Source organism: Zeugodacus cucurbitae, chromosome 4, assembly GCF_028554725.1.
Source record: "Zeugodacus cucurbitae isolate PBARC_wt_2022May chromosome 4, idZeuCucr1.2, whole genome shotgun sequence".
Lineage (NCBI taxonomy): Eukaryota > Metazoa > Arthropoda > Insecta > Diptera > Tephritidae > Zeugodacus > Zeugodacus cucurbitae.
In genome coordinates this window covers 50,213,782-50,241,764 of record NC_071669.1, presented here as the reverse complement: position 1 = coordinate 50,241,764, position 27,983 = coordinate 50,213,782, and the positions used below count along the sequence as shown (strand labels likewise).

The following is a 27,983-nucleotide window of genomic DNA, read 5'->3' as shown; positions in this document are numbered from 1 at the left end:
ATAACTGATACTCTATAGATATCAAAGAACCGCTTTCTAAAATACCGCTTTTTGAAAAAAGTTATTTTCAGGTTAAGTTTATAGTTAGTACTACTACTTTTAGGTTATAGTTACTAAAAAATCCAAAATATGCATTTAGTCTACATTTTTGACCGAAAAGTTTTATATATCATGGAGTTAAGAGAAAAATGTAGATTTATGCATATTTTTGTTTTTTTTTTTAGTAACAATATTCTGTAATAAATAATAATTAAATTATCCTTTTTTCGAACTGCGAACCCAAATATATCAATTTTGGATGCTAAATTCGAAAATCGGAGATTACCAATTTTTTTATGTATGACTCAATCTTCCGGAAAAAATTAGTTTGGTTCAATACCTTGCCGAGTGTAGTGTAATGATTAGGCAGATATAGTTCGCTTAGTACAAGAGAGCTTTGTATCTGATATTTAGTAGTAGTTTTAAAGTAATACTCGAGGCACAAATTTCGAAGATCTATCAGATATAGAATAATCTAAAAGATATGGTAACAACGATACAGTGTAAAGCTCGATTAAATTTCTGGTTTCTTCGTTTATCATTTGTTTTTTATTTGTTTATTGTTTTATTGAACTTAGAGAATCACAAATGAGGCAGCTATTTGAGCGATTAGTTTTAATGCCATTAGCGTTATCTAAGTTTAAACTGAACCGATATTTGTGGATAGAGTTCTTTTGTTCTAACTAAGGACAACCACTATTACCAAACATATTTTAATATTTGACTAAAGTAGGAAATTGTCTCTGGTCTGGTTCATTTATAATCATCGCCTCTATTAAAATGAGTTTAAAGTCGGTAAATATTGGGCATCGATATATATAATTTTCATAGCTAAAACCAGTCTGAAACTCTCCAAAAATGTTTTCTTCTCTACGCCATACTTTCTGTTCCTGTGTGTATTTTTTTTTTCAAGTTCACTGAACAATTTTATTGAACCTATATATTATATTATAAGAAGTGGAATACTTAGGAATAAACTTTGTTAAAATGTATCGAGCTATCGATACTACTCAATTTTCAATACAACGGTATTCCAACCTTTCTTATAACTACAACTTTGCACATTTATTGACCCTTCTTCGAAATTATCTTTGAACCGCAAATTTCAATCTCTAGTTATATATTCTAAATAAATACTCTATTACATAATTAAGTTTCTCTTAGCAACTTGAATTAATTTAATATAAATTACCGCATAACATTATTCATTCAAATTAAATTCTAATTACTTTCCCTCAATTGCTTTACAGAATGGGTCGGTGATCCGGACAATGAAAGTGCGGGACGCTTGGGTCTGTGGCAGATGTGTCAGCGCGATGAGATATTTGACAATTGCAAGCGACGTTGGGAGACCATACTCACCGTGCCGACATTCTCGTTTCAAGTGCGTAACGCAGACACATTCGTGCCTAGCACCAATGACATGACTTTTGCTTTAACTTGTACTTGTGTATTTGAGTATTTATGTGTTTACTTATTGTGAGATATTTTATTTATTTATTTATTTGTTTTTCCTTTCATTCTTCATTTGTTTAATTAACCATTGTTTGCGCTCAACAACCACTGCAACAACGTATAACCACAATAACATCATCAACAACATCATCATCATCATCTCGGTCATCATTATGACGAATACACACATATTCATACAAACAGTTGGCAACATTCTTTATGGTTGCGGCGGTGGCATTGGCCTTGCTGACAATCTGCTTTTTGGTATTCTTGATCTTCATGAAATCAACGAGAGTATTTCACATATGCGGCTGGATGCAAATCATATCAGGTGAGTACATATGTACATACATATGTATATATATATATATATTGTATATATAATTTAATTTAAGTAAATAATTGTGGTAGCACACACCTGCATATTCTTGTATTCTTTGTACAGCGGCAAGTGCACATTGTAGATAAGCATTTTGTAATATTTATATATAAGTAGAGCTCAATTTTGCTGACCGAAAAGCGAGTACACAGTAACGCCGCTTGAAAATAAGCACGAAATGCTGTCGCAGCAAAGCAACAATTTTTTTTATTTATTTTATGATAAATGCAACGGCGGCATTTTTGAAAAAAAAAAATCAATGTTTTCAAAATTGCTGAACAGTAAATTGCATTTTTCGGATATTATGGCCTTAATATAGTTAATTATGGACATTTGTTTATGGCATATAATATCGAAGTTTGTGTGGGTATATCATAAATAATCTCGCAATTTATTTAGAGATTTACCTATATTTTCGGTGAAAAATTACTCTTAGCCACTGAGTTCTTCATGTTTGATATCAGGGGCCTTGAAAAGTCATGGTTCGATTTTGACAATTTTTCCACAAGTGATGTCACAGCTCAAATACAGTATTTGTGTAAAGTTTTATTCCGCTATCTTTATCGGTTCCTTATAAAGTGAACGAATCAGAAGGATTCAAATTTGAGTTATATGGGAAGTAGGCGTAGTTGTGAACCGATTTCGTCCATATTCCACCCGTGTCATCAGGGTATCAAGAAAATATTATATACCGAATTTCATTGAAATCTGTCGAGTAGTTCTTGAGATATGGTTTTTGACCCATAAGTGGGCGATGCCACGACCATTTTCCATTTTGTAAAAAAATCTCAGTGCAGCTTCCTTCTGCCATTTCTTATGTAAAATTTGGTGTTTCTGACGTTTCTCGTTAGTGAGTTAACGCACTTTTAGTCATTTTCAACCTAACCTTTGTATGGGAGGTGGGCGTGGTTATTATCCGATTTCAGTTTTGGACTGTATAAGGAAACGGCTAAAAGAAACAACTGCAGAAAGTATGGTTTATATAACTTTATTGGTTTGCAAGATATATACAAAAAACCTATTCGGGGGCGGGGTCACGCCCACTTTTCCAAAAAAAATTAAATTCAAATGTGGCCCTCTCTAATGCGATCCTATATTCCAAACTTTGGTATATATATCTACCTACCCTATATCTAACTCGTTTAGTTTTAGGACTAACAAACAACCGTGATGTGGACTATAATACTCTCTTAGCAACTTTTGTTGGGAGAGTATAAAAATTTGTATTCGGGAGCCATAGTAAAAAAGTGATTTCTTCGTTTTCTTGAAGTTAACCAACTCCAACCTATTCCAAAATATTTTAACCCAGTCCCTCGAATTGGTTTGGTTCCATACCCAATGTTATGACACCGCAAAGTACTGAGTATGTAGGAAGATAGGTAAAGTGGCTGTCATACGACGCGCTTACGCCTTTGAGAGGTTCATTGTGACTCCATTGGGACTAGAATTCCATCACTCTACCATATCCGCTCCGAAAGATCCTGTGGTCTTGATAAAGTTGTTCAATTCAACAAGTTTTATAAATGCATCTGCGGAGACATCGTTAATAAAATCATAACCCGAGTCTAGTGACATGCCTACAAATCAGAAAATAACCTGTTAACACTCCAACTACTGTTCTTAAGTCCTCACCCTGTCGTAAGAGGCGACTAAAATCCAAACATGCACGAATGGATAATTAGACTAATTTAGCTGATACTCAGTCTGTTATCTATGCGTGCTAGATAATATATTTCAAGGCTTCGGGGAGTTTCGTGGTGGCTGTGGTTTCAAAACCTAAATGCAGGCAGAGGGCCTTTGGTTACCCGGTGTGAAGTTGTACATCTGCATATAAACTTATTTTTATCAACTTCACCACTATCCCACTCCTCTATAGTGGGAAAAGCAAAATTAAGAGGCTGGTTCATCCAGAGAATATGGATCGTTGAATTTTTGAATTTCTCATCTCTGAATAAAAATTTAGTTCAACAGAGAAACAAATGGGGAATATTTTTATACACAGTCGTCTACGGTATCACTAGATATTTTAAAATCACTTTTTTTAGTTTCATCTAGTTTCATAGTTGTTCGTATTGATTTCCTGTTAGAAAAAACTTCTATAATATCTCCTTTACAAGACTGGTTTTTCAGTTTAAGGGTGGACTGATCCACGCATAACAACTTTTAGATACAATTAAGGCCCTGTAGGCTGCTGGTTGATGTTTAGTAGAATTTATATATATTTTTTCGATAAAGGAATTTATTCCATACTTCTCATAGAATGATATACATTTTTTCCTTCCTTTTAAAACTTTATTGTTTCACACTTATTACAGCGCTTTGCATGATCGTCGCCTGTGCCGCCTTCCCGTTCGGCTGGAACTCCGATGATTTTCGTAAAATCTGCGGTCCCGATGCGAATCGCTTTGAGCTCGGTCTATGCGGCATTCGTTGGGCCTATCCGCTTGCCATAATTGGATGTGTCGATGGTGTGGTCCTAGCCACACTCGCCTTCATACTTGCCACGCGCCATGTGCGCCTACAACCCGATCCACTCTATCAGAGTTCACTCTACAAAGGTGAGTCAATTGCAATTAATAAAGAACAAGAAACAAACATAGAAACTTCGTAAATATACCGTAATTCCCTCCCTTTATGCCAGGTGAGATTAACAACGCTTACATTACAGACGCTGTCAGTCTAGCCGGCTCACGGAAATCGCTGAATCTGCAGCCAATTCTGCTGGTGGCCCCACCACACAATATGCCCGCAAATGGCGATGACACGATATCGCAGTTCTCCTCGCGCACACCCAATCATCGATATCGACCCGACTATCCGATGCATCAGTTTTGAGTGAATTTGTCGACCCGGCGTTTGTGAATTGTGATCCTTTTGTGTGTTTCATATTTTCTTCTGTTTTCGTTTTGCTTATTTTGATTTGATTTTCTTTTTTGTTTTCTGTTGATATCCGAAATGGAGGTTTTATGGACTGAAAAAAGTAAAATCAAAACCTTGTAATAAAAGTTATGTCATTCTCTTGGTGGCTGACTACCTGTACATACATATATACGGTAAATATAGATGTAATTTTATTGTATGTATTTTTTAATAAAAAAGTGTAAAATGTACAATAGAAAATAAGTTTACAACTAAATAAATTATTGTCATTATCTGAGCGAAGAGTAAATTTTATTTGTTTTGAAGAATGTAAGATCTTACATAGAAACTAGTTTTTTAACCTGAAACCAGCATAACTGCAAATAAATTTGACTAGTTTATTGAATATTTTTCAAATATTCAGCTGCTTCAACCCTAGTGAGGAGCGATTCACCATTTTAATGTTCTTACAGATTCCGTCGTTCTTTGGTAACTACTACCTAGAAATAGAGCAATTAATGTGTTTAGTTCTATGGGTGATCGATGATACAGATCGAGATGAGATGGCGATCACACTTGGACTGATTTATAGTACAGTCCTTTGTGGAGCAGGAAAACTCTAATAAGTGAAACTCATGTCTCCAGAAAGCGCTTTGCACCCATAACTTATCTGCTTAGGCTTTCTATATCGATTCTCGTTTGTTCACCAGCTGACCGAAGGTGTGAAATCCAAGGTCTCCATTTACATTGTCTTTTAGTCCAAAATAACTTGTTAATGGAACTCAGCACAGAAAATATTTATTGCTACATAGACTATGGCATGATGAGCGGTAACAAATCAAAGGACAACCGTGCTCATAAATTATCGATCTGTGAATGGTTCCACGACAATCGGGCCTACATAATCATAACGGACTTGGATTTGTATCTGATCAAGAACTGTTGTCAAAACTACTACAACAACAACATTGAACCTGAAATGCTGATTTTTTAGGTTAAGATTCACAGGTTTTTACTAAATATATAAGCATTTATGAGAATCGTAAAGCAGTACACATGCTATTCAGTTAATGGAATTTAAATCGTTCTACGCTGACGGTATCTCTTTAACTAACGAAATAGTTTATTTTCTGGCAAACTAGATTGACAATCTGTCTTTGATTATTTCAGTACTTGCTACACCCTGTTTCCTCAAAAATTTAGCTAAGTTCACAACCGAGTTGTAAACTTCTCTGTCACAGGCGGAACTGTTAATATTAGCGACATATCCGTATTTAAAGAAGATGCAGGTTTTTGCAATGCTTTATATCTTAAAATTGCATACTTTTAGGCGGTGAAAAAGATATAAACTCTTCTGGTAGGAGATAAAATAATCATAAAAATTTGCTGATTTTGTTGGATAACGATACGTTTCAAGTAAGTGGCGTTATTTTGTTGTTGTTGAAGTGACTTCTTTCATTATAAGCAGTCAATTTACCGATTTTTGTATCTGCGTAAGTGCATTAAATGTGACATGTTTTGCTTTGATATCTTTGTTAACGCCTGAGTTACTTTCACAGTTTTAAAATTGTATTCAGGATCTTGGGAATATTATGTGCCGGATTTCGATAAATATTTGCTTTCACACACTTTTTTGTTGGCTTAATCCACACTTGGACTTATCATCCCTATTGTTACTATAAGGGGTGTTTTTATACTCTCGCAACAAAGTTTCTAAGAAAGTATAATAGTTTTGTAACACCCAAATCTAAACGAGTTAGATATAGAGTCATATATACCATAGTGATCAGGCTGTCGAGTGGAGCTCAAATCCGGATGTCTGTCTTACCGTCTGTGCAAGCTGTAACTTGAGTTAAAATTAAGATATCTTGATGAAACTTGGCACAGTTGTTTCTTGGCACCATAGGAAGGTTGCTTTCGAAGACCACTGCCTCGCCCACAAAATGGCGAAAACCGAAAACGAATAAAGTGCCATAACTAAGCCATAAATAAAGCTATGGAAATAAAATTTGGTACAAAGGTTCGCACTATGAAGGGACATATTTGGATGTAATATTTTTGGAGAAGTGGGCGTGGCCCCGCCCCCTACTAAGTTTTTTGTACATATCTCGTAAACTACTTAAGCTATATCCACCAAACTTTCTAGAATCGTTTAGGTACTACCTTATACAGTCCAAAAATGGAGGCTATCGGATTATAACCACGCCCACCTCCCATACAAAGGTTATGTTGAAAACTACTAAAAATGCTTTAATTCAGTAAGGGAAAACACCAGAAACCTTACATTTTATTATAAAGAAGGTACAGAAGGGCTACACCCAAATTGGTATACAAAATTTTAAGTGGGTGTGGCTCCGCCAACTTATGGGTCAAAAACTATATCTTCGAAACTACTCGACAAATTTCAATGAAATTCGGTTTGTAATATTTTCCTTGCATACCAATGATATGTTGTGAAAATAGGCCAAATCGGTTCACAACCACGCCTACTTCCTACATACCGAACTTTGAAGACGATCTGAATAGTTTACTTTACAATATATAAAGTAAGCACTAGTGAAGATATCGGTGCAGAACTTTGCACAAATACTATGTTTATAGTGTGGCAGCCCCATTCTAAAAATCGCCGAAATCGGACCATAGGTTTTCAAGGCCCCATATATTGAACATGAGGACTTCGGGTGCTTCTAACGTAATATTAGTGTTTCCAACTTTCAATGGACTTTATACCATATACAGTTGAACTTCCATAACTCGAACTTCTATAACTAGAAGTTCCCCATAACTCAAACTCTTGAATTGGCAATAGGAGTCAAATTTCGTACAATTTGCCTTCCGTAACTCGGAAGTCTCTCTAACTCGAAGTTTTTTTTGTGGATTATTGTGATTCGAGTTAGGGAAGTTCAACTGTATATGACGAATATGTGGGTCAAATTGTGTATTAAATAATATTAAATAAATAAATTGCGAGAGTATAAAATGTTCGGTCACAGCCGAACTTAGCCTTCCATACTTGCTTGTTAAATAATTGTATATTTGAAATATTTGACTCATATTTTTATTCCTCAATATGGAAGTATGTGCGTATATTTCACTTAACGTTATTATTGTTGTATTTGTGGGGCATAAAAAATCAGTTAGCACCAACTGACGACCATCAAATATTCGTATATCGAATAATTTGCAATAACTTTATGTTAGCCATTATTTAGGCATAAAAAGTACCGAAAACATTTCGCCAAATCACGGCTAACTCGCCACAATAAAAAGGGAATGTCGAAAATTTCGTTTATGAATGCTATAAAATCCAATAAAAATATTGTATATCAAAGTAATTTGCTACCGCACACCACCCAGCTCCTCCGCTCACACCCCTTCAAGCCGATAATCCAACATTTATGCAGCCCACAGCCGAGCGGTTGAAGGACTTCGCACAGTCAAAGTTGAATCAAAGCAGCGCCGTGTGTGAAGGCAATAATGAAATGGCAACAGAACTTTATCGGAAACAAAACGCCAAATTTCTTCGCCATAAAGTCACAATTGCGAAACGCCGCCTCCGTCACAACTGCAGCCAGCGCACTCAATATGTTGCCGTGGTATAGTATAATTTCCGATTTATGCCATCGAATCATCAAAGGAAGGAGAGCGCGGAGAGCGGTGGTTGCAATTGAATACGTATTCGAAAAGTTCTCATTGGGCCATGAAAACGAAAATATCGCCAGTAAATAAATAACCTGTGCAACGCACCGGAAAATACGTGGAACCACCGCCAGGCAGTCCAACCAATCGACCCACCAGGCAGTCAAGCGGACAAACCGCCAGCCAATTTTACGCACTCGCTCTACACTCGGAGGGGGCTGAGTAAAGCTTAGCAGGCGTTTAGCAGCTAATCGAGTGGGTGGTTGGAAAAGCCAGAGGCAGGCAGGCAGTCAGTCAGTCATTCAGTTGGGTAGGTTGGTGGTTGTGGAGTTGAAGATGTGCGGAGAGAGAAGGAAGAAAGAAATAGAGACCTCGTGCTTAAATCCAACAATCTGTTCTAATAAGGATGTGTGTTTGTATGTGTGTAAGTGCCGGCTTGCTTCGCCTCTATATTGAGTGGCGTCAGCTTGTTGCCCACTTAGAATATTTTAACGCATTTCTTTCGCGTTGATAGAATTTCTTATGAATTATACAAGAATATTAAATCTGCCTTCATACATACAGACAGACAGACATACGTTGTTGATTTCCCAGCAGGAAAGTGATTATGATCGAGAATACCGTTGAAAGAATTTGAATTTTTACTTTTTCCTTTTCAGTCAGTATAACTTAAATTTTACTTACACTCGTCGATAATTAAAATCGGAAATTTATATCGAGAACTTCGTTAATCAATATATGGGTATAAGGGGGTTAAAAGAAATACTGACCGATTTTATTACTAGAAAAAATATGTCCCTTTAATTCTATAAACTATCTTTCAAATTGACTTATGTTTTCGGTATAATTTTAGATCCGTAGGAGGTCCTTATATTCAGCATCTGACTCTTGAATCATTTTAGTCCGATTTCGACCATTTTTAGATCAGAGAAGCCCCATCTTTCGCACATTTTCAAGCTGTAACATAATAACACTATTCTAAAGTGGATGCAAAATTAAATCGACTTTGTGTTCAAGAACTGTCTCCTGAGCATAGTATCAAAATTTCTTTCCTGACCCCAGTATATAAGTAGTGATAGTAGATTAGATTATAGTGGTAGAATGTATTTTTCAAGACACATCGGTACGTTCTATTGTATATCGCAGAAGAAATTGGAACAGAACAGAAGTTTGAGAATTCAAGTCGAAAGAACACATGACATATTTGTTGCTTGGCTTTGTTCGATATCTCGACGTCTTCAAGAATCATTCTATATATTTTTTAGTGCCCAGTTGAGTTCCTTAATACCAGCTTTTTTTGCCTACTGTCCAGAGATCTCGCTAAAGCAGTTCATTACACCACATGGTTATTAAGACCTTTGTATTTTCTGTAAAGTCCTTAGGATTTTAAAGGGGATAAAACGTAAAAAATTGTTCTGAAGCAAGACATAATAGAGCAATAATTTTGAGGAATTTGGCCCCGAATGGACAGCACTTGGCCGAATAAGATAAAAGTATGGGTCCGGGTCAAAGTTGGGGTTATTTAGGCAGGATTGTCAAGGGAACAGTACACTTTCTTCTCTTGTGTAGAGATTGTGATGAATCAATTTTTGAATTTCTAAAATTTTCTAAGTTTTAGATTTTTAATTGGCAGAGGTAGCAATGCTCTCAACACCTTATGGAATTTGTCTAGGATATTCAAAAAATTAGGTATCGTAAGAATTATTAGTTTCAGATTTTCAAATTTATTTATTTTTCCCACAGGGTCTTCGTTTCATGCGTTTATGTGCGTGACCTCATAACCATAAACTTGCTTACAGCCGAAGCAGCCACCCACACCACTGCTACTAGCACACTTCGCACATCGCGTAGCTCGGTGCTACCAAATAATAAACATTTTTTATTACATCCGCTCTCGAGATATTTCAATTCCGTTGGTCCTGCGTTGCTTTTGTTGTTCACTGTAGTGGTGAGGTAAGTGGATAAATGGCTGGGCCGTCGAGCAAATCTTATAATCGCTGCACGCACTTTGCGTCGACTGCGTCTTCGGCGGGGATTGAGATGTCTGCGTTGAATGGAGCAACAACTGCTGCTTGAGCGCTGTCAACGCGTCCTGCATCTCATTTACTTTAAGAATGTTTTTTTTCGTACGCTTTTTGTTGTTTGTGCAGTGGTGGTGGTGGTGGTGGCAGTTGGCGGTTGCCACTTTGCATGGGCATATAGAAATAATTTGGGGAAATTGTTGAAATTACCGACCATCGAAATCAGCTAACCAATCAACTCCTCATTCGGTGGTTCAATAAAATGGCTAAACGTTTCGGCTATTGGGTGGTTGATTGCCATCGCTATGGGTTGATTTTTGACATTCAACGGCAAAGTTTTATTATTATCGGTCAGTGAATGGCAAATTAAATGCCTTATTGTACGCAAATAGAAATATTTAATTGCAATTAATTCTATATAATGTGGAGTCGCATGATGGGAGCGGAGTTGAGGCGGCATTTGTTGTGAGGTTGACATGTGCTGACATCTTATAATCGTTTTCATTTATTTTATATGAATTGAATAAATAAGGAAGTTCATGAGGCACAATGACCTCTCTTAAGAATATATATACAATGCATGGAGCTTTGATTTGATTCTTATCAGCAGGAGTTATCAATTATAAATTTCTGACATGTTTAAGTCGGGGTCTGCATATTTACGTTTTCGGACATTTCAATAAAAATATTAATTTAGTGGATAGATTATGTGATTTTTGAAGAATTACTCTTTATAGATTAGGAGAACAAATGGAAAAAGGACAAAAGCTGATCTCCACTCGGTATATCTTCAAAGCAAACTGTCAATTCCCTTGGTCCCAAAAAGTACCCAATTTCAATGTTAAATCAACCGTTCCATGCGGTTGCGAAGCATGGAACCTTGTAGACTCAGACATCCAAAAGCTTTAAGTTTTCACAAACCGAAGACTTTGCAACATTTGACGCATTTTGTAGTCCGTCACCGTCTCTTACTCGGACTTATATCACGTACAAATCAAATAGCCAGGTAGACCAAAATATCCAAAAGAAAATGGTGCTGACTCGGGCATGTTCTGAGACGAGATCCAGATATAATCAGTCGGAGAGCTATCGACTGGAAATTCGCAAGACAGCCGAAGGACAGGCCGACCCACTATGACCTGGAGAGGACATTTGTACATCGAAATACATATCTACGGTCCAAAAAAGGTGGAGTTCAAATTCCAGAGGCTAGCACAAGATAGAAAGAAATAAATGGAAGAATATTATTGTGACTCTTTGCTCTACGCGGAGTCATAGGATAAAACATATATAAAACATCTGCTGTGTGAGAGAAGTTTTCTTTTACTGAAAATTAATGAGTGGTTTGTTTTTCTGCAATGAAAATGTCATGATCGTGATAATTTTATAATTTCTAGGAATGTTATAGATTCAAATGAATGTGATATATTATAGATCGATTCGTGATATATGTATATATATACAGAAATTGATTCTAGACCTCATCGTATTAAAGAAAAAGCTTTCCGAATCAGATTTCGTCGATTAATATTATGTATATGAGACATTAGATAATTAAGTTAATGCATCTAACAATTCAGAAAGTTTCTATGTTTATACCTTCTAATGTCAAGTATGGTGCTCAATGTATAAATATTCAAAATTTTTATCTTCTTTATCCAATGTCGGCCGGTATGTCAGTAAAAATGTTCTGTATTAAGTCCAATATTAAATAGTACCGAATTCGGAGTCAAGGAATTTACAATGTATTAACTGCTAAATTTTTTTACAATTACTAATTGGGGATTGTATTACTGATTTCAAATGAGACTCACACGGAGTAGTTTTGAAAAAAAAAAACAAGAAGCGTTGGGAAACTGGAGGGAATTTACGAGAACTGGGGTTGGCAATGTCCATATAGATTTTTTGACGGGTTTCAAGGTTCCTCAAGGGACTCGAAAGGTACTTTTTGAAAGTTTTGGGTAAGCATGCGTTTGAATTACAAACCCAAAAACCTAGTAAGATGAAAAGATATAGCCAGAGATTTGTCTTGTTGAATGTTAGGATATAAAAAGTCTGAATTTGGAACTATATACTAGTCACGAAATAGGCCAAGGACATTTTTATCATCTTGAGGCAATATAATTCAAGATTTAAAAATCTGTCATTACCAAGAAATGTCTCAAGTTCTGGGATACAATCACATTGACTTAAGTTGAAGAAACATGCTCTTAAAGGAATAACAAATTATAATCGATATATGGGTTTCGTGGAATCAATGAGTAGTACTTGGAAATAATGAAACTTATGTTTGATAATCTAACCAATGATTCAAAGATATGTACTTAATTTAACGAAGAAGGCAGTAGTAATTTTTCTAATTTTAAAAAGTTTTATTATAACACTTTAATATAACGAGCATTCGTTTGTCATAAAAATGTGGAACCCCAATCCATTGATACCAAACAACAAATTAGAATTTGAATTAGTTAGTGAAATAAAATGAGGGAGATTGAATATGGATATCTAAATTACCATCACTTATGATCTTCAGACTTTAAACGGTTGCTGTAGATAATCGCTGTAATTGTAGTAACAAGGACTGTTACGGTCTCTAATAGCGAACAATCCCACCCTCCGTTGCGACAGCCTCTGCTTTTGACACATTCAATCTCCCCACTGAAATCTGAAAAACGGTGAGAGAACCAACCGATTTGGATAACAACGCTTACAATGCTGACATAATTAATTTCAATTAGTATTGAAATAGATTGACCACTTGAAATAGATTAAATAGATTAAAAGAAAGAGCGTACTAGCGTTCGGAAAAAAAATCAAAAAATAAAATAAAAAAATATTAAAAGTATAAAAAAAACTTCAAAATACAAAAAGCTTTTCTAGTATTCCAAATCGTTCGCTGGAAACTCATGGAACTCATTAAAGTCGCATAAAAGTGCTTGCCAGAAATATTTAACGGTTTTTAGGTCCCATAAGGAAGTATGATATCAAAGTGTTGTTTTTGTAATTATGCAGTTCCTTTATTGTTTTAGTTTTTTCTATAATTATTTTTTCTTTATTTATTACACGTGCTTTTGTCGAAAATATGTGTACCACCGAGCTTTCAGTTGTTATTTATAAAGAAATAAAAAAAAACAAGTAAGGAATGGCTAAGTTCGGGTGTAACCGAACATTTTATACTCTCGCAATTTATTTATTTAACATTATTAATATTATATAATACACAATTTGACCTACATATATATTGTATAAAGTCCATTGAAAGTTGGAAACCCTAATATTAAGTTAGAATCACCGAGGTCCCCATGTTCGATATATGGGGCCTTGAAAACCTATGGTCCGATTTTGGCGATTTTTATGATGGGGCTGCCACACTATAAACGTAGTATTTGTGCAAAGTTCTGCATCGATATCTTCACTAGTGCTTACTTTATATATTGTAAAGTAAACGATTCAGATCGTCTTCAAAGTTCTGGTATATAGGAAGTAGGCGTGGTTGTTAAGCGATTTGGCTTATTTTCACAACATTTCATTGAGATGTAAGGAAACTATTACAAACCAAGTTTCATTGAAATCGGTCGAGTAGTTCCTGAGATATGGTTTTTGACCCATAAGTGGGCGATGCCACGCCCATTTTCCATTTTGTAAAAAAATATGAGTGCAGTGTAGTGTTTCTGGCGTTTTTTATTACTGAGTAAACTCACTTTTAGTAATTATCAACCTAACCTTTGTATGGGAGGTGGGCGTGGTTATTATCCGATTTCAACTAATTTCATGGTGTGTGGTAGAGTACGTAAGAGAACCGACTGCAGAAAGTTAAGTTTATATAGCTTTATTGGCTTGCGAGATATATACAAATAACCGATTTGGGGACGGGGCCATACCCACTTTCCCAAAAAAATTACATCGAAATATGCCCCTTCCTAGTGCGATCCTTTGTTCCAAATTTTACTTTTTTAACTTTATTTATGGCTTAGTTAAGACACTTTATGTGTTTTCGGTTTTCGCCATTTTGTGGGCGTGGGCCGATTTTGCCCATTTTCGAAAGCAACCCTCTCACGGTCCCAAGGAACTTGTGTTCCAAGTTTTATCAAGATATCTCAATTTTTACTCAAGTTATCCGTTGCACGGACGGACGGACGGACCGACGGACAGACAAACATTCGGATTTTGACTCGTCTCGTCACCCTGATCATTTTGATATATATAACCCTATATCTAACTCGTATAGTTTTATGACTTACAAACAACCGTTATGTGAACAAAACTATAATACTCTCTTAGCAACTTTTGTTGCGAGAGTATAAATATGCTGAAACGGTACTTCATTCTTCCTGAAATCGAATGCAAGATTTGTGTGCGTTTGTACTGCTTTATTTGAAAGCTGTTTTTTTATTAATTTTTTGTTTTTGTTTTTCTTTCTTTTATACAGCTCCTTTGCCCCCATCAAAACTCCAATTGTTTGTAATATTTTTTTTTTCACAATTTCCGCCCGCCCGCCCGCTGTGAGGTCAGTTTATACGACTGTGTAAGAGTACCGCAATAACGGTGCTTTGTGTGCAAAACGAAAGCTTACTCGCCGTTTCTTATTTCATGCTGGTATTGTGCGCCATTTTTCTGTGCCACTGATTGCTTTCATATCCCCGTCTTCTCCCTCTCTGTTCTGCGCTAGGAAAGTACTCCGCTTTGACCGCTTTGATTTGGCCTGTTGAAATATGATTTACGAATTTTTAACTTGTGGCAGCATATTTCTTTCTTCACTTGTGAATTACATAAGCCAGTTTACCAGCTTCTTGCCAGTTCCAGAGCCCGCCCCCCCCAAACCCCAATAATAAATATTTTTTTGTTTGAGTGAGTGTGTGTTTGTATTTTTTCAGCTTTATCGGCAAGTTGTTGGGGTAGCTCGACTGCCGCAGTGGCCAATAGCGCCGCCATATGTTGCTGCCACATGGCGAGTAGTAGCCGCAGCTTGTGTAGGAGGGGTCGTGGAAGGGACCTTATATGGTCGCTGGTCAAATTGCTTTGCCGCTGAAAGTATGCTTCTCTGTGTGACCATGATTTGCAGCACACGTTTTTTTGTTCGTCCACTGCGTCCCTTTTGCTCTTCGCTTTTATTGTGTGAAACTATAATTTGAAGGAACTGTGAAATGTTTTGAAGCTTTTGATTGACGCTCTTTTTGATGTTTACAATTGTTTGTTTTATTACTTTTTCGCCCATTATTTCCTTCGTTTTCTTTGGTTGCCTTTCCGCTTTAGTGACGATAAATTAACTTTTTACGCTCTCGACCACGATTTTCGTTACATATGTATGTTGTTGAATGAGAATTATTGTTGCTAAATTTTATATATGATGTACTTATCAGCTGTTGGGTCAGCGCTGAGTCCGCACTAACTCACTCACTCAAATGTATATTGCAAAAGTGCAACCAATTTACGACGGGTTTTTTGTTTCTAACTGCAATTCCAGTGAATTTCAAGTTGAAGAAAAACTTTCTTTGCATACAATACAAAAAAGCACACACACACGCACACATTCAATATTTCTGCAGAAGTGAGTGTGTGAGTAGCATTCCATTTTCATTTTATGCAATTTCTGCTTTTGACATTCACTTAAATGGAAACCTTTAAGGCGTAAAACTGCAGTTTTCATAAAGTTACAAAAACAACAAACACAAATTTCATAGCTGCACAGGTGAATTTGAGCGTTTTTTGTTTTCATTCGTTAGCTCAGTGGCCATGCAACTGGCTCGGAGTAATGCGTAGATTACATATGTATGTTTTTTTACTAGTTAAAATGTTTATTTTAAGGAAGAAATTCAAAGTGTAATTAATATTTGAGAAAAGTACGATTCTTTATTTTGTTAGTTTTACAGTAAATGAAAGCAATTTATTTTTCATGTGAAGTAAACTAATTGGAAACTTCTAAATTACATGAACATACATGTGTATATACATATGTATGTGTATGTGTGTTATTTAAAATTGCTGGTTTATTTAAAAATTTATTTTTTGCTTCTCCCAAATTCTTGCTAAGAAAATAATAATTTTCTTCATATAACACTTATTTGTAGTGCGTTAAATTAATTGAATTTGATATAGAGTTACAATTTCTGGCTGTGCCATCCCAGTTAATAACTACATCCAATTATTTGAAATATATTGTTCAATATTCCATATATAGTAGCGGACAAAAAAACGGGACACTTACTTGCAGTGCTTTAAAGCTATGTAGTATTTACAAATCAAACTTTCATATACAAAAAAAAAGTTTTTATTATACTAAGTACGTTATACAGATACAAGAAAACGTTTTTATTTATTTTCCTGTGTGCACACGTCATTCATTGCAAATAAAATGGGCAAAAATGCGATCCCAGAACTACTTCAAAACAAGAAAAAACGTTAACTTCGGGTGTACCGAAGCTAATATACCCTTCACAGGTGCATTTCTTTTAGTAACTATGTGTTTAAGCAAATCTAAAGACGTAAGAAAAAGTAAGTAAAAAAAAGAAAACATTTTACTAATTCTTTTTAGCCGGGTTGTTTGCTAGAAACATTAAGGTTATATAGTTAACCGATCTGAACAATTTCTTCGGAGATTATATTATTACCTTAAGCAGTGATCCATGTCAAATTTCGTGAAGATACCACGTCAAATGCGAAAATTTTCCATAGAAGCCATTGATTACGATCGTTCGTAATCGGAGATTAAATTATTTCTATAAACAATAACTCACACCAAATTTAGTGCAGATATGTAGTCAAATGCGGAAGTTTTCCATACAAGACCTTGATTCCGATTGTTCCGTTTGTATGGCAGCTATATGATATTGTGGTTCGATATCGGCAGTTCCAACAAATGAGCAGCTTCTTGAAGAGAAAATAACATCTACAAAATTTCAAAACGATATCTTAAAAACTTAAGGACTAGTTCGTATATATACAGATAGACAGACAGACGGAAATAGTTAAATCGACTCAGTTCAACATACTGATCATTTATATATATACCTTAGAGGGCCTCCGACGCTTCCTTCTGGGTGTTACAAATATCCAAAGACTGTGTCTATAAAACGCAAAGCTGGCTCCGGACGCCTGAAGAAGGCTACCATATTAAGCGGATTAGAATTCGGAACAAATTCAAAACCGAAGAAGACATTAGAATCGAAGTTCGGAAACTGAATGAAACCGAAATCAGAACACGGATTGTACTATGGCGCCTCCAAAATAGGGATGGAAAAGTCGACTCTGACTTTAGTCGAAAATCGATCTTTTATTAGAAATAATAGACTTTTTAGGATCGATTCATGCTTGTCTTGAATCGATTAAAATCGACTTTTACTCGATGACTTTGACAGTTGATGAATTAAGATAATCACTATAAGATTACTTTTAAAATCACAATACAAAGTACCAATCGAAGCGTTTCTTTATAAATAGCCTCTTTCTGATTTTCTGATTGGTCTATAACAATATAATGTTTATATTGCCGCCGGTAATTGATGTAATTAACTTTTTAATATACGGTACATAGTATTGAACAATTCTTTATCATGGCTCCCAGTTTGATATGGGCCTATTGCACAAAAGTTAACAATGGCAGTAAAGTTAAGTGTGATTTATGTCATAAACAGTTTTTGTTTAATAAAAGCACATCAATGATGAAGCACTTACAATGTGCTCATAAGATTGCTCCTCCGTCAAGTAATGAAAGATTGAATGACAGTCACAATGATTTCGAAGTTCAGCCTAAAAAAGTAAGTGCTTTTGAAGAACTTTTTAAAGTTTGTACATAAATTATTCCTCTCCACAGACAATTTAATTTTTTATATTGATACTAACTTAATCATTTTTTTTCTTAGGTTTTAGTCGCTGTCGAATCATCTGTTCCATCGGTTGCTTTGGTACCTCAAACAAAATCATCTGTTCAAGAAAATTCCACAGTACAATCTCAGGTCCAAGGTCCTATGGATCGTTGTATAAACAATGCTAATTCTTTTTCAGGTAGTAGTGAATTGAATTAGGAAACAACGTTAATCTTATTAATTTCTTCTATCATGCATTTTCATTGTTTCCTAGCTTTATTGACATATTAACCTTTCTTCACAGAAACTGAGATGAAGACTGTTGAGCTGGGCGCTTATCTCATGGAAGAGAGGAAAACAATAGAAAATTTGAGCTTGAAATTAAGAAATATATGCAATGACTGGGGTCTTGATGATAGTAAAATAGCAGCATTCGTTTCAGACGGGGGCGCAAACATCAAAGGAGCTATTAAAAGTGAGTTCGGCGATGGGGAACACATTTCATGTTTTGGACATGTAATAAATAATATTGGTCAGCGCCTTATCGAAGTTAATATTACTCCACCTGCATCTGAATCTCGAAATCAAGTTTCCGACTTACCCGCTGATGAAAATGATGCTATTGACAATCTTGAAGACTTAATTACAGATCATACTGAGCAATCCTCATTGCGTGAGCTATTGTCAAAAGTTAAACAAATTGTCACATTCTTTCGACAAAGTGAAAGAGCGACTACAGAGCTGCTGAAATTACAGAAGGACAAGCCTGAAAATTCTCGTCTGAAATTAATTCAGGAAGTGCGAACGAGATGGAACTCCTGTTTTGAAATGGTTGACCGTTTCATTGTGCTTGCTGATCATGTCAGTAAAGTGCTTTTACAAGTGAAGATGGACAAATCTTTGAAAGCTAAGCCACCTAACATGATCACAGGTGAGGAAATCGATGCGTTAGTAGAAGTTCGTGACATCTTAAAACCTCTCTTGCAAATAACTCAAGAAGTTTGTTTTGAGAAATGTGTAACATTGAGCAAGTGCATTCCTTTGATTTCAAGTCTTAGAAAAGTAAGTTCCCATTATTAAACTAGCAAAGCTATTGCAATATTATCTTGTTTTGAATTTTTATTGAATAAATTGATTTTATATTTTACAGAAGATTGAAGAGTTAACGCCAGAAACTTTAATTGGGCGACATTTGAAAAAGAGAATGGTTTAAGACATCGAAACAAAATACGGCAATATTGAATCCGTAAAACTGTACGCTTGTGCATCATTGGTTGATCCTCGTTATAAAAAGTTTGGTTTTCAAAGTATTCGGGATTCTGCACGAGCGGTAACTAATGTCGGTAGGTTGATTATGCAAACATTATTTGATTATTTCTATGGTTTAGTTTAATCTTAATATAATTTTTTGTGTAGCTGATCTTGTCAAGACAGAACGAAAATTAGCATTGGCAGCAGCGGTGGCAAATATTAACCCTCAAGATGAGATATTAGCTATTTGAGGTCCGGAATCTCAGAAAACGAACGATGACAATGATGATTTATGGTCTTATTTTGATAACACTGTGAGTTGTAGTTCCTATCTTGCAGATTCTGATGAGGCTGGAGGATTACCAATACAATTACGACAATATTTGACACGCCCGGCTGTCAATCGGAAACAAAATCCTAATCCGTTCACTGTGTGGGAAAGTATGAAATATGAATATCCGTATCTATGGAAAGTAGCTAAAAAGTACTTGCCAATAGTTGCAACGTCTGTACCCTGTGAGCGATTATTTTCACATGCAGGACTTATCGCAAATCAGTTGAGGAGTCGCTTATCACCTCAGCACATTAATGAGCTAATATTTTTAAGATCAATCGGCGAAGAAATGTGGTTTTCGTAGTTATTTATTTTTAAATTTTTTGTTTTTTAATTAAAAAAAGCAATTTTATTATCCAATACCAAAATGTATGCAATGAAATCCTAAAATACTTTTTATAATATGTTAAAAACTAAAAAAATATTGATATATCTAATGAATTTCGTGTACGAGTTGCTTAATTTATAAAAAGTCAACTTAAGTCACAAAAGTCGACTATCGGGGTTGATTAATTGACTTCCAGAATCGAAAAACTAGAAGTCAATTCCAAAGTCAAAAATCGATTCCGCTCGCGCTCTTTCCATCCCTACTCCAAAACACCGGATTAATTGGCCGTTGGCCATCTAAAAATCCACTTTTTTCGTTAAAAATGCGACAAAAACGCCTCCAGTGGGCTAAATTGCACAAAATTTGGACCAAGGAGTATTGGAGAAAAGTCATATTTTCAGATAATTCCAAAATTAACCACTTCGGTTTATTCTATAATGCCGTTTAATATATAATTAATAAGTACCGTTAGGCAGGGGGGACCCTAATTATCGGGTGGTGTTTTTGTTATCATGGTGCTGGAAAGTTGCCCTTAATTGATGGAAATGTTAACTCAAATAAATATCTACAGCTCTTACTGGAGAACATGGCCCCTTCAATTGAAGAGCACTTTTTCATAAATAATTTTTCAGGATGATTCTGCACCATGCCATCGAGCCAAATCGAAATATTAAATGAAGACATTTTGGTATCTCCATCATTATTACTATTTTCAAAAAAAAAAATCAATTGTATCGGGTTTAATTTTAAGAATATTATTAATAAATACCATATTTGAAATTCAAATATCGGAAATATTTTATTTTGGCTTCTAATCGAAAATGAAAATATTTATTTTTAACTGAAAACTAGCAGACCCGGCCACACGTTTTTGTGGCTAAGGTATACATTAAATTATTAAATCTTTCAATGCAGCGAAAAATTGATTGATAGACATTATTGTAGATCTGTGTTAAGCGTAAATCGTCATAATTTGTAAAACATTGATTTTTTTTAATCGTATATTGGAGAAAGTAACAAATGACCAAATTTCAGAGTTAGCTTTATCTTGGCTTTGGTCACGATATTGATTACCTTCTTCACAGCCAGTCTTGTTCTTTTGCAAAGTTTGATGTTGATTTATGTTACGCAGCTTGATGACAACTCACACTACTTTTAATTGCAAGTGAGTGGGGATAGTCCAGCAATTTAAAATAGTCTGTGGGATAATTGAATTCGTCATCCTGGTTTATAACTGTGTCAACTCTCCTTTAACGAAATTCTAAATTATCGCATTAAGATCAAAGAGGTCCTTGTTTTTTACACTTGAATATCTGGAAAATCTTCTTTATTGCTCTTTTTTTTGGCGATTTTGCAGACTGGTGTTTCGTTGATTTGCAATTTAGGAGTAATTTCAAGGCCGAATTGCCATTTGTCTGCCTACTAACAGGTGCCAAGTTGCCCCCATTCCCATTATAAATGGGCGTTGAAAATGAGTGAAATCGGTTCAGGAATTACCTCAACCCTCATGTACTAGATATGCTGATTTTCTTTATTCTATTGGACTTTATTTCAAATTGTGTGTAATAAAATTACATCAATAAATTGCAACAGTATAAAATGTTCGGTTGCCTTTCCCTACTTGTTACAAATTGTTTTGGGCTATCGACACAGCCTTATACAATTGAGCAATGATAAAAATATTTTATCAAAGCAACAATGAAAAGCAACTTTCAAAATATTATTATTTATTGTTTTTTTTTTTTTTTTTTATAATTTTGTTGTCAATTTCAATAAAATCATCTTGTTATCTTCCTAACAATTTTTCGATATATACTTACTTTCTAATCCTTCCCTGGCCGTCCATAAATATTTCAAAACTAAAATTAGCCAAATCGGTTTGGCCCTTCTCGACTTTTTTCGAGACTAACGACACAAATTGTTTGTATGGGTGATTAAAAAATTGTGGATTTAATACTTTTTCAAGGATTTTTTCTAATTTTTCTCCGTAAGAACCATCCCGGTACCTCTAAAAACATTCTAAACAAAGAATTTGCGAAATCGGTTCAGCGGTTCTCGAGTTATGCGCTTAGCAACACAGTTTGCGATTCATTTTTATATTATAGATTGTATTTATGTTGGAAATACTTATATAAATCTAGTTGCGTAACAAATTTTATCATATAACTCTTTGTTTTTAAAGAAAATCAAATAATCACACATTTCTAGAGGGTCCTCTTTCTTTGTCCGCTACTGTACTATATATATACAATAACTCCAAGAGATTGATGGTAAAAACATTAAATTTGGCATGGGATGCTTGTAGGTAAAAGTTAGGTTCATAAATATATACGAAGTTTGTTAAAAAAAAAACGGAAATTTCATTAAAAAAACTATTTATTCATTCACATTAATGTTGTCGACTTTAAAATATCAGGTGATACAAGTACTTTTTTCAATAGCCTTTTTTTTGACAGATCTCGCGTCAGTTGTGTCAAGCTGTCAAGTTATTTTTGTTCATTATTGTCTGACATTTCTTCATGGAAAGACTTACTTTGCTCTACTTATGGCCAACATAATCTTTCGCCTACTGAGCGTAGCAACAACACCACCATCCCATCACCCATCTTGAGACCCTGGATTCATTATTGGATAATATTGCAGTGGAGAAAATTTAGCAGCCCTTGCTGATAGTGTACACGAAGACCGTGGAGAACGACTTGGCGTGTTTTACTTCGAGATTTTAAATTGTAAGCGTACAAAATATGATGAGGCCTATTTCTGGCTCAAACTTTTGAAAGAGATAATCATAAAAAAAAGTAAATGAAAATGAATATTCTTTCGAGCGATAATAAACATTCCTCACTAAATTTTAAATTTTTACGTTTTTTTCTTTAAAAAGAATAGGGAACCTGGAAATGGATCACCCTTTAGTCCCTATTCTATACTAGGCAGTTATGTGAGCGCTTCTTCTAATCCTCTAAACTCTCCTCAAACTCGATTTTTGGAATAGTCTTTGGCACTTTCAGCGATTTATCGTATGCTTATAAACCCCTTAAACCCTTTATGTTTGGAAATAGGAAAAAGACACACGGAGTCATGACTGGCGAATATGGAGTATTGTTTATGGTCAAGATTTTACGTAGAATCAACGAAGTGTGAGTATTTAACAAACGAAAATCGCCAATCTCATATCTGTCCTTAGCGGCTGCTACAGCCAAAGTAAGCAACGAATACAATTGAAAATGTATTGTACTTCGGGGGATATATATCAACATAATAAAAAAAAAAAAAAATGGCAATTGGACTTTTGAACAAAATTCCCGTTATTTCTTGAACACACCACGTAAATTCAGCATTAAATATTCAATTATAAAACCTCCATTCTAGTATTACCAGTAATTCTAAAGCAGAGATGTGCTCGACACACTTTTAAGAGACTAAGTTTGAAGCAACACGATTCTTGGTAAATCCCGAATGCGAATTTGCTGGAATCGAAACAAATTGCCTAGCAGATTTTTGATCTTGCAGGAGAAAAATCTTTCAGGTTGATTCATAAGCCTTTCTATTAATCTCTGGGATTATTTAGAATTTTTGAGATTTCCGTATAAACTAATTTAAGATAATAAGTTGTGATGAATCGAGGTAAGCCTTCCGACCAGAAAAACATACAAATTTACCACATCCTCGACATTAATCAGTCTCTCCGATCTGTCTCTCTATCCAATACCGATGTCACCTAGAAAATACTCACAATTTATTGAACTCTCCTAAAATTCCTTGGCAATAAGACAAATAACTGTAAATTATTTTCATAACTTTTTATTTGTCTAAAATAACAATTTCTTTCAAAAATATTTTATTTCGACAATAATCCTCAAAAAAATTTAGTGTTTTTTTGCTTATGATTGAAATTAAATTGACTACGTGTGTATAATAAAAACTACATTATTTTTGTATAAAAAACCTTTTAAAATAGCTAAATACTAAGAAAACTGCTTACGGATAATAATCTGCTCTCATTTTTGTGTCGTAAAAATGACTAGTGAAATATATTTGAAAAAATTACTTTAAAAATAAATTTCCAACTTACAACATAATGTATGTAATTAACAAACTAGTCAATAATAATTAAAATTGCTACGCGTAAGATTTTGTGTAATAAACTACCCCCGTACATACAAAATTAATTATTTTATTGGAAATACTAAATATGAATATATAAATAGCTATGTACAAAGTATTTAAAAACTAGAATTATTAAAAATATATGGAGTTGAACTTGTTTTTTGTGTAATAAAAGTAAATTTGGTTTTTGGTGTGTTAATTTGAGCACAAATTATTATTTTCGAAGTTGAAATTTTTTTTCGAAAATAACTTCGAAAAAATTTCGAATGGAATTGAACTTGTTTTTTATGTAATAGAAATAAATTTTGGTTTTTGGTGTGTTGATTTGAGCAAAAATTAAATTTTCGAAGTTGTATTTTTATTCGAAAATAACTTCGAAAAGATTTCGAAAAATTTTGTAACAAAATTAAAAAAATAAATTGAATATGTATTAATTTATGCTAAATTTTCTTCACTTTCTTTATTGAAAGTACATTTTGGTTTTGGGCAAGATTTTTGAAATTTTTTCGAAAAAATTTCTATAATTTTTACTAAATATGTTTTTATAAATTTGGACATATGTAGGAGTATAAAATATATTTCTGTATACAAATGTATATATATTTTCTTTTTTTATAATTTTTTTGTTAATACTAAATATTCTTTTCTTTGTTCAGTTTTACTGTTTTGGCCTTCCTTGTTTGAAAAAAAAAATCCTGTCATTACAATTATGTTTCTAAAAATATATTAATTCCAAATGTTTGTGTATTTGTTTTTGTAAATGTGTACATGCTTACAGTTAAACTAAATTTACCACTAACCCTGGAATTTCACAAATTTGTATAAGATGATTATAAGTATAGGAAGAAGAAGAAGAAAGCTAAACACCATATTATCGATAAATACATACATATATATGTATAAATATATATACTCTACTAACAATAAATTGTAATTTTAAAATTTTTGTTTTCTTGATTTTTGGAGAATTAGAGCTAAAACGCACTAAAGGCCGCAGACACGCGCTCACCAACATTAATCAACGCACACTCACACACACGCACACAAAATATCCGAGAAATCAACAAACACGTTCAAAAGTAATAACTTAGATCACATATGTATGCATGTTTTTGTTGTTGCTTGATTTCGATTTTACGCCATTTCATCACACATCACACATATTTACATTGAGTTAAATCATTCACACCTACTTTACACTTAAAATGTACAACTAACTAATTAAAAACTAAATTCGATTCGAAATTAAAACACGCATGAGACCCAATCGAACGCGCTGCCGTACACTCAACTCGACTCATTTTGGTTTTGCATAATTTTGTTTTTTTTTTTTGTTTGTGTTGTTAGGAATACTATGAACTGTTCGTCATTATGGGTATCGCGTCCTCTTTGTCATCCAACAAATCGCCGGGCACTGTCTTCAGCAGCGTATAACTTTCGCGATGCATGAATTTGTGTTGATGCTGCGCAATGAAGCTGCTGCCACGCCTTATCGAGCGTCGGCCCATCTCGAGTATCTCCAATGTGGGATCGCGTGCGAACACGAAGTTCTGATATGCGCGCACGAAGACGAAGACTATGGCAAGTATGCCGCCGAATATCATCAGATACGAGGCGATCGGTATGATGATCGGCGCGAATACGGTGGCCAAGTAGATCCAACGTCGGATGGCGGGTGTAAGCTCGGAGATGCCCTGGAAATTGGTGGAAATTTGTTAGTTTAGGTTAAATTGTAAAACAAATGTAATTGGTAGGAGACTTTAGTGTGGATTCAGCTTTTCTAATAACCTTAAATTCATTTTTTAGATAGTTGAAGAATTATCCATATTTGACAGCTGTCAAATAGCACTGCGAGGCTTTTTACGTTTGATATGTCAAAAATTCTTTGTTCTTTTACAGAACAGATTTGCATATTAAATGCCATAATTTAGATTAAATTAGAAATTTTCGACTGATTTTGGAGCTCTCCTCAATTTATGGTGGCTTTTTTATAACTCCCCAAAAATATTTAAATCTTACCTCTTCCAACCACATAACAGGAAACATGAAATCTCGAAAATCCTTAACTGGATACACGTCTTTCGCTCGCGTCACTTTGAGATTGAGTTGAATGCGTACTTTGCCCTCCAGTGGTACACCCAATTTCTGAAAATAATATATATGGTACATTAGTTATAAGATTACTACTATTGTAAAAGTATCTTAATCCTGGATATCAATTAAATACCGTTATGTCAGTGTAATAATCTATGATTGCAGAGCAAATTTTGGAAAACTGAGTATTTTAAGATCTAAGTCGGTATATTGTTCTTTGGTAAGATATAGAAGATTCTCAAAGTATATTCCGATATTGGTGATAAGTATCTCTAATGATTGCATGCACTTATTGAGTAATAACTTCTTGAATACGTCATTACCAATTTGAAAAAAACGGGTTATCACTCGAGTTAATGAAGCCTTTGTAGATAACTCTACTAAAAAGATTCTAAAAGAATCAAAAGTCTTCGGCACATTTTACTGAAAACACTTGTTATTTCCTTGACTCTCTCATTACTCGATCGAAAAAATCGTCTTCTCCGCACTTGAACCTTAAAACTCACCGATTGTATTTTGAAGTATGTTTCATGCTCGTCCTTATTCGGCTTGAGTCCCTCAACCGAATGTAATAACGACTCATTGGCTTGATAAAAGTGTGGATTTGATATGTAGACAGGAGCGCCATACTGGCAAGGGCTTATGTTTTGTAGACCTTTAATCGGTTCATAATCGTTTGTATCGAAGCATTCATTTTCCGGATTATTCGACGAATCGCCATAAGTGTTCTCGGGTAAGATGTACAGATCAGCGCCAATACCTGTGAAGTAAGAAATGTGGAAAATTTAAAAGCTATTAGGCGCGAGTTATATAATCAAGCAATCGGCTTACCATCCTTCTGTACACCTCTTTGGTACTGTAAAGGTATGACGCGACATAAATCCTTGTCATAAACATAAACGGTATCGGCTTTTGTTATATCACGTGGCGGAAAGAAAGAGCCTTCGGATGCGGCAATACGATTACAGGGTGGCTTATGCCAATGAGGCAGGTGATCGAGTCCATTGAGACGGTCTATGTAACCGAATTCTTCCATGCCTTGTAGACCAGTTTTAATAGTTGAGACTTCGGTTAGTGTACCATTGCGCTGGAGAGGTATAAAATAGTTTTGGAGGATACTGATTAGTATACATTTTATTGTTTTTGAATATCTCTTCACACTTACCCCAAGTAGCAGTCCCATTCGCTCCATTGGACGCATATGTTTTGGATAAAATCGATGTGCCAAACTGACGAGCGCATCATCGTAGCCGAACACCAACTGATCGGCAGTCACGTTGATGAACGGTTTAAATTTCGCTGCGGTCAGCACTACGGAAATCGTTTTTGATAGCAGATAACCTAATTTTGGACTGAGACTAGTAAGCGTCTGTGGAAAGAGAGAGAGTGAGAGAGTAAGTTAACTTTTGCCTTTTTTGATATTTATTATGTATAATTTGTACTTACCAATAGAGGAATATTGGGTGTGACTATCGGTGTATTCTTATCAATGCTCAATTCGGGCACGAATTGCAGAATTTTCTTGTGCTGATATGACACTGTTTGATTTTCGTAGAAATTTATATTCACCTTTTGCATGTCTTCTCTGTAAAATAAAAATAAAGAAACTTTATTATATCTCTATTTGTAGAACTGGAAAATAATCTTCGAACAGTTCTGCCCCACGTATACAATA

General features: G+C 34.7%; 3 protein-coding genes across 8 annotated transcripts in view; 2 read left to right on the top strand and 1 right to left on the bottom strand.

Moving 5' to 3' along the window:
* The window catches only part of LOC105210477 (LHFPL tetraspan subfamily member 3 protein), a 30,723-nt gene extending 25,900 nt beyond the window's left edge, over positions 1–4,823 (top strand). For 4 of the 5 annotated variants that reach the window (XM_054229972.1, XM_054229971.1, XM_011181474.3 and 1 more), the window contains exons 3-6: positions 1,290–1,423; positions 1,699–1,825; positions 4,189–4,431; positions 4,515–4,823. In XM_054229972.1, coding sequence (XP_054085947.1) covers positions 1,290–1,423; positions 1,699–1,825; positions 4,189–4,431; positions 4,515–4,708 — 698 coding nt within the window. In that variant the 3' untranslated portion in view covers positions 4,709–4,823. The remainder of the gene's footprint in view (positions 1–1,289; positions 1,424–1,698; positions 1,826–4,188; positions 4,432–4,514) is intronic. The other variant, XM_011181476.3, reaches the window with a different exon arrangement.
* A 12,800-nt stretch (positions 4,824–17,623) lies between these two features.
* Positions 17,624–20,361, top strand: LOC128921657 (uncharacterized). Its single transcript, XM_054229811.1, has 5 exons — positions 17,624–18,146; positions 18,252–18,393; positions 18,499–19,256; positions 19,345–19,537; positions 19,611–20,361. The coding sequence occupies exons 1-4, from the start codon at positions 17,943–17,945 to the stop codon at positions 19,405–19,407; spliced, it is 1,167 nt and encodes a 388-aa protein (XP_054085786.1). The 5' UTR covers positions 17,624–17,942; the 3' UTR covers positions 19,408–19,537; positions 19,611–20,361.
* Positions 20,362–24,909: 4,548 nt separating this feature from the next.
* LOC105210478 (lysosome membrane protein 2) overlaps positions 24,910–27,983 on the bottom strand; it is a 67,843-nt gene continuing 64,769 nt past the window's right edge. For both annotated transcript variants that reach the window (XM_011181477.3, XM_054229230.1), the window contains 6 exons: positions 27,755–27,893; positions 27,474–27,677; positions 27,140–27,395; positions 26,815–27,068; positions 26,234–26,359; positions 24,910–25,908 (listed from right to left, as the gene is read on the bottom strand). In XM_011181477.3, the coding sequence (XP_011179779.2) occupies positions 25,567–25,908; positions 26,234–26,359; positions 26,815–27,068; positions 27,140–27,395; positions 27,474–27,677; positions 27,755–27,893 (1,321 nt within the window). In that variant the 3' untranslated portion in view covers positions 24,910–25,566. The remainder of the gene's footprint in view (positions 25,909–26,233; positions 26,360–26,814; positions 27,069–27,139; positions 27,396–27,473; positions 27,678–27,754; positions 27,894–27,983) is intronic.

What these genes read in the sequence shown, in the direction of transcription:
- LOC128921657 (XM_054229811.1), top strand. Translation starts at nt 17,943, where the DNA reads ATGGCTCCCAGTTTGATATGGGCCTATTGCACAAAAGTTAACAATGGC. An exon ending in TCGAAGTTCAGCCTAAAAAA is followed by an intron (nt 18,147 to 18,251) that starts GTAAGTGCTTTT and finishes TTTTTTTCTTAG; the next exon opens with GTTTTAGTCGCTGTCGAATC. An exon ending in TGATTTCAAGTCTTAGAAAA is followed by an intron (nt 19,257 to 19,344) that starts GTAAGTTCCCAT and finishes TATATTTTACAG; the next exon opens with AAGATTGAAGAGTTAACGCC.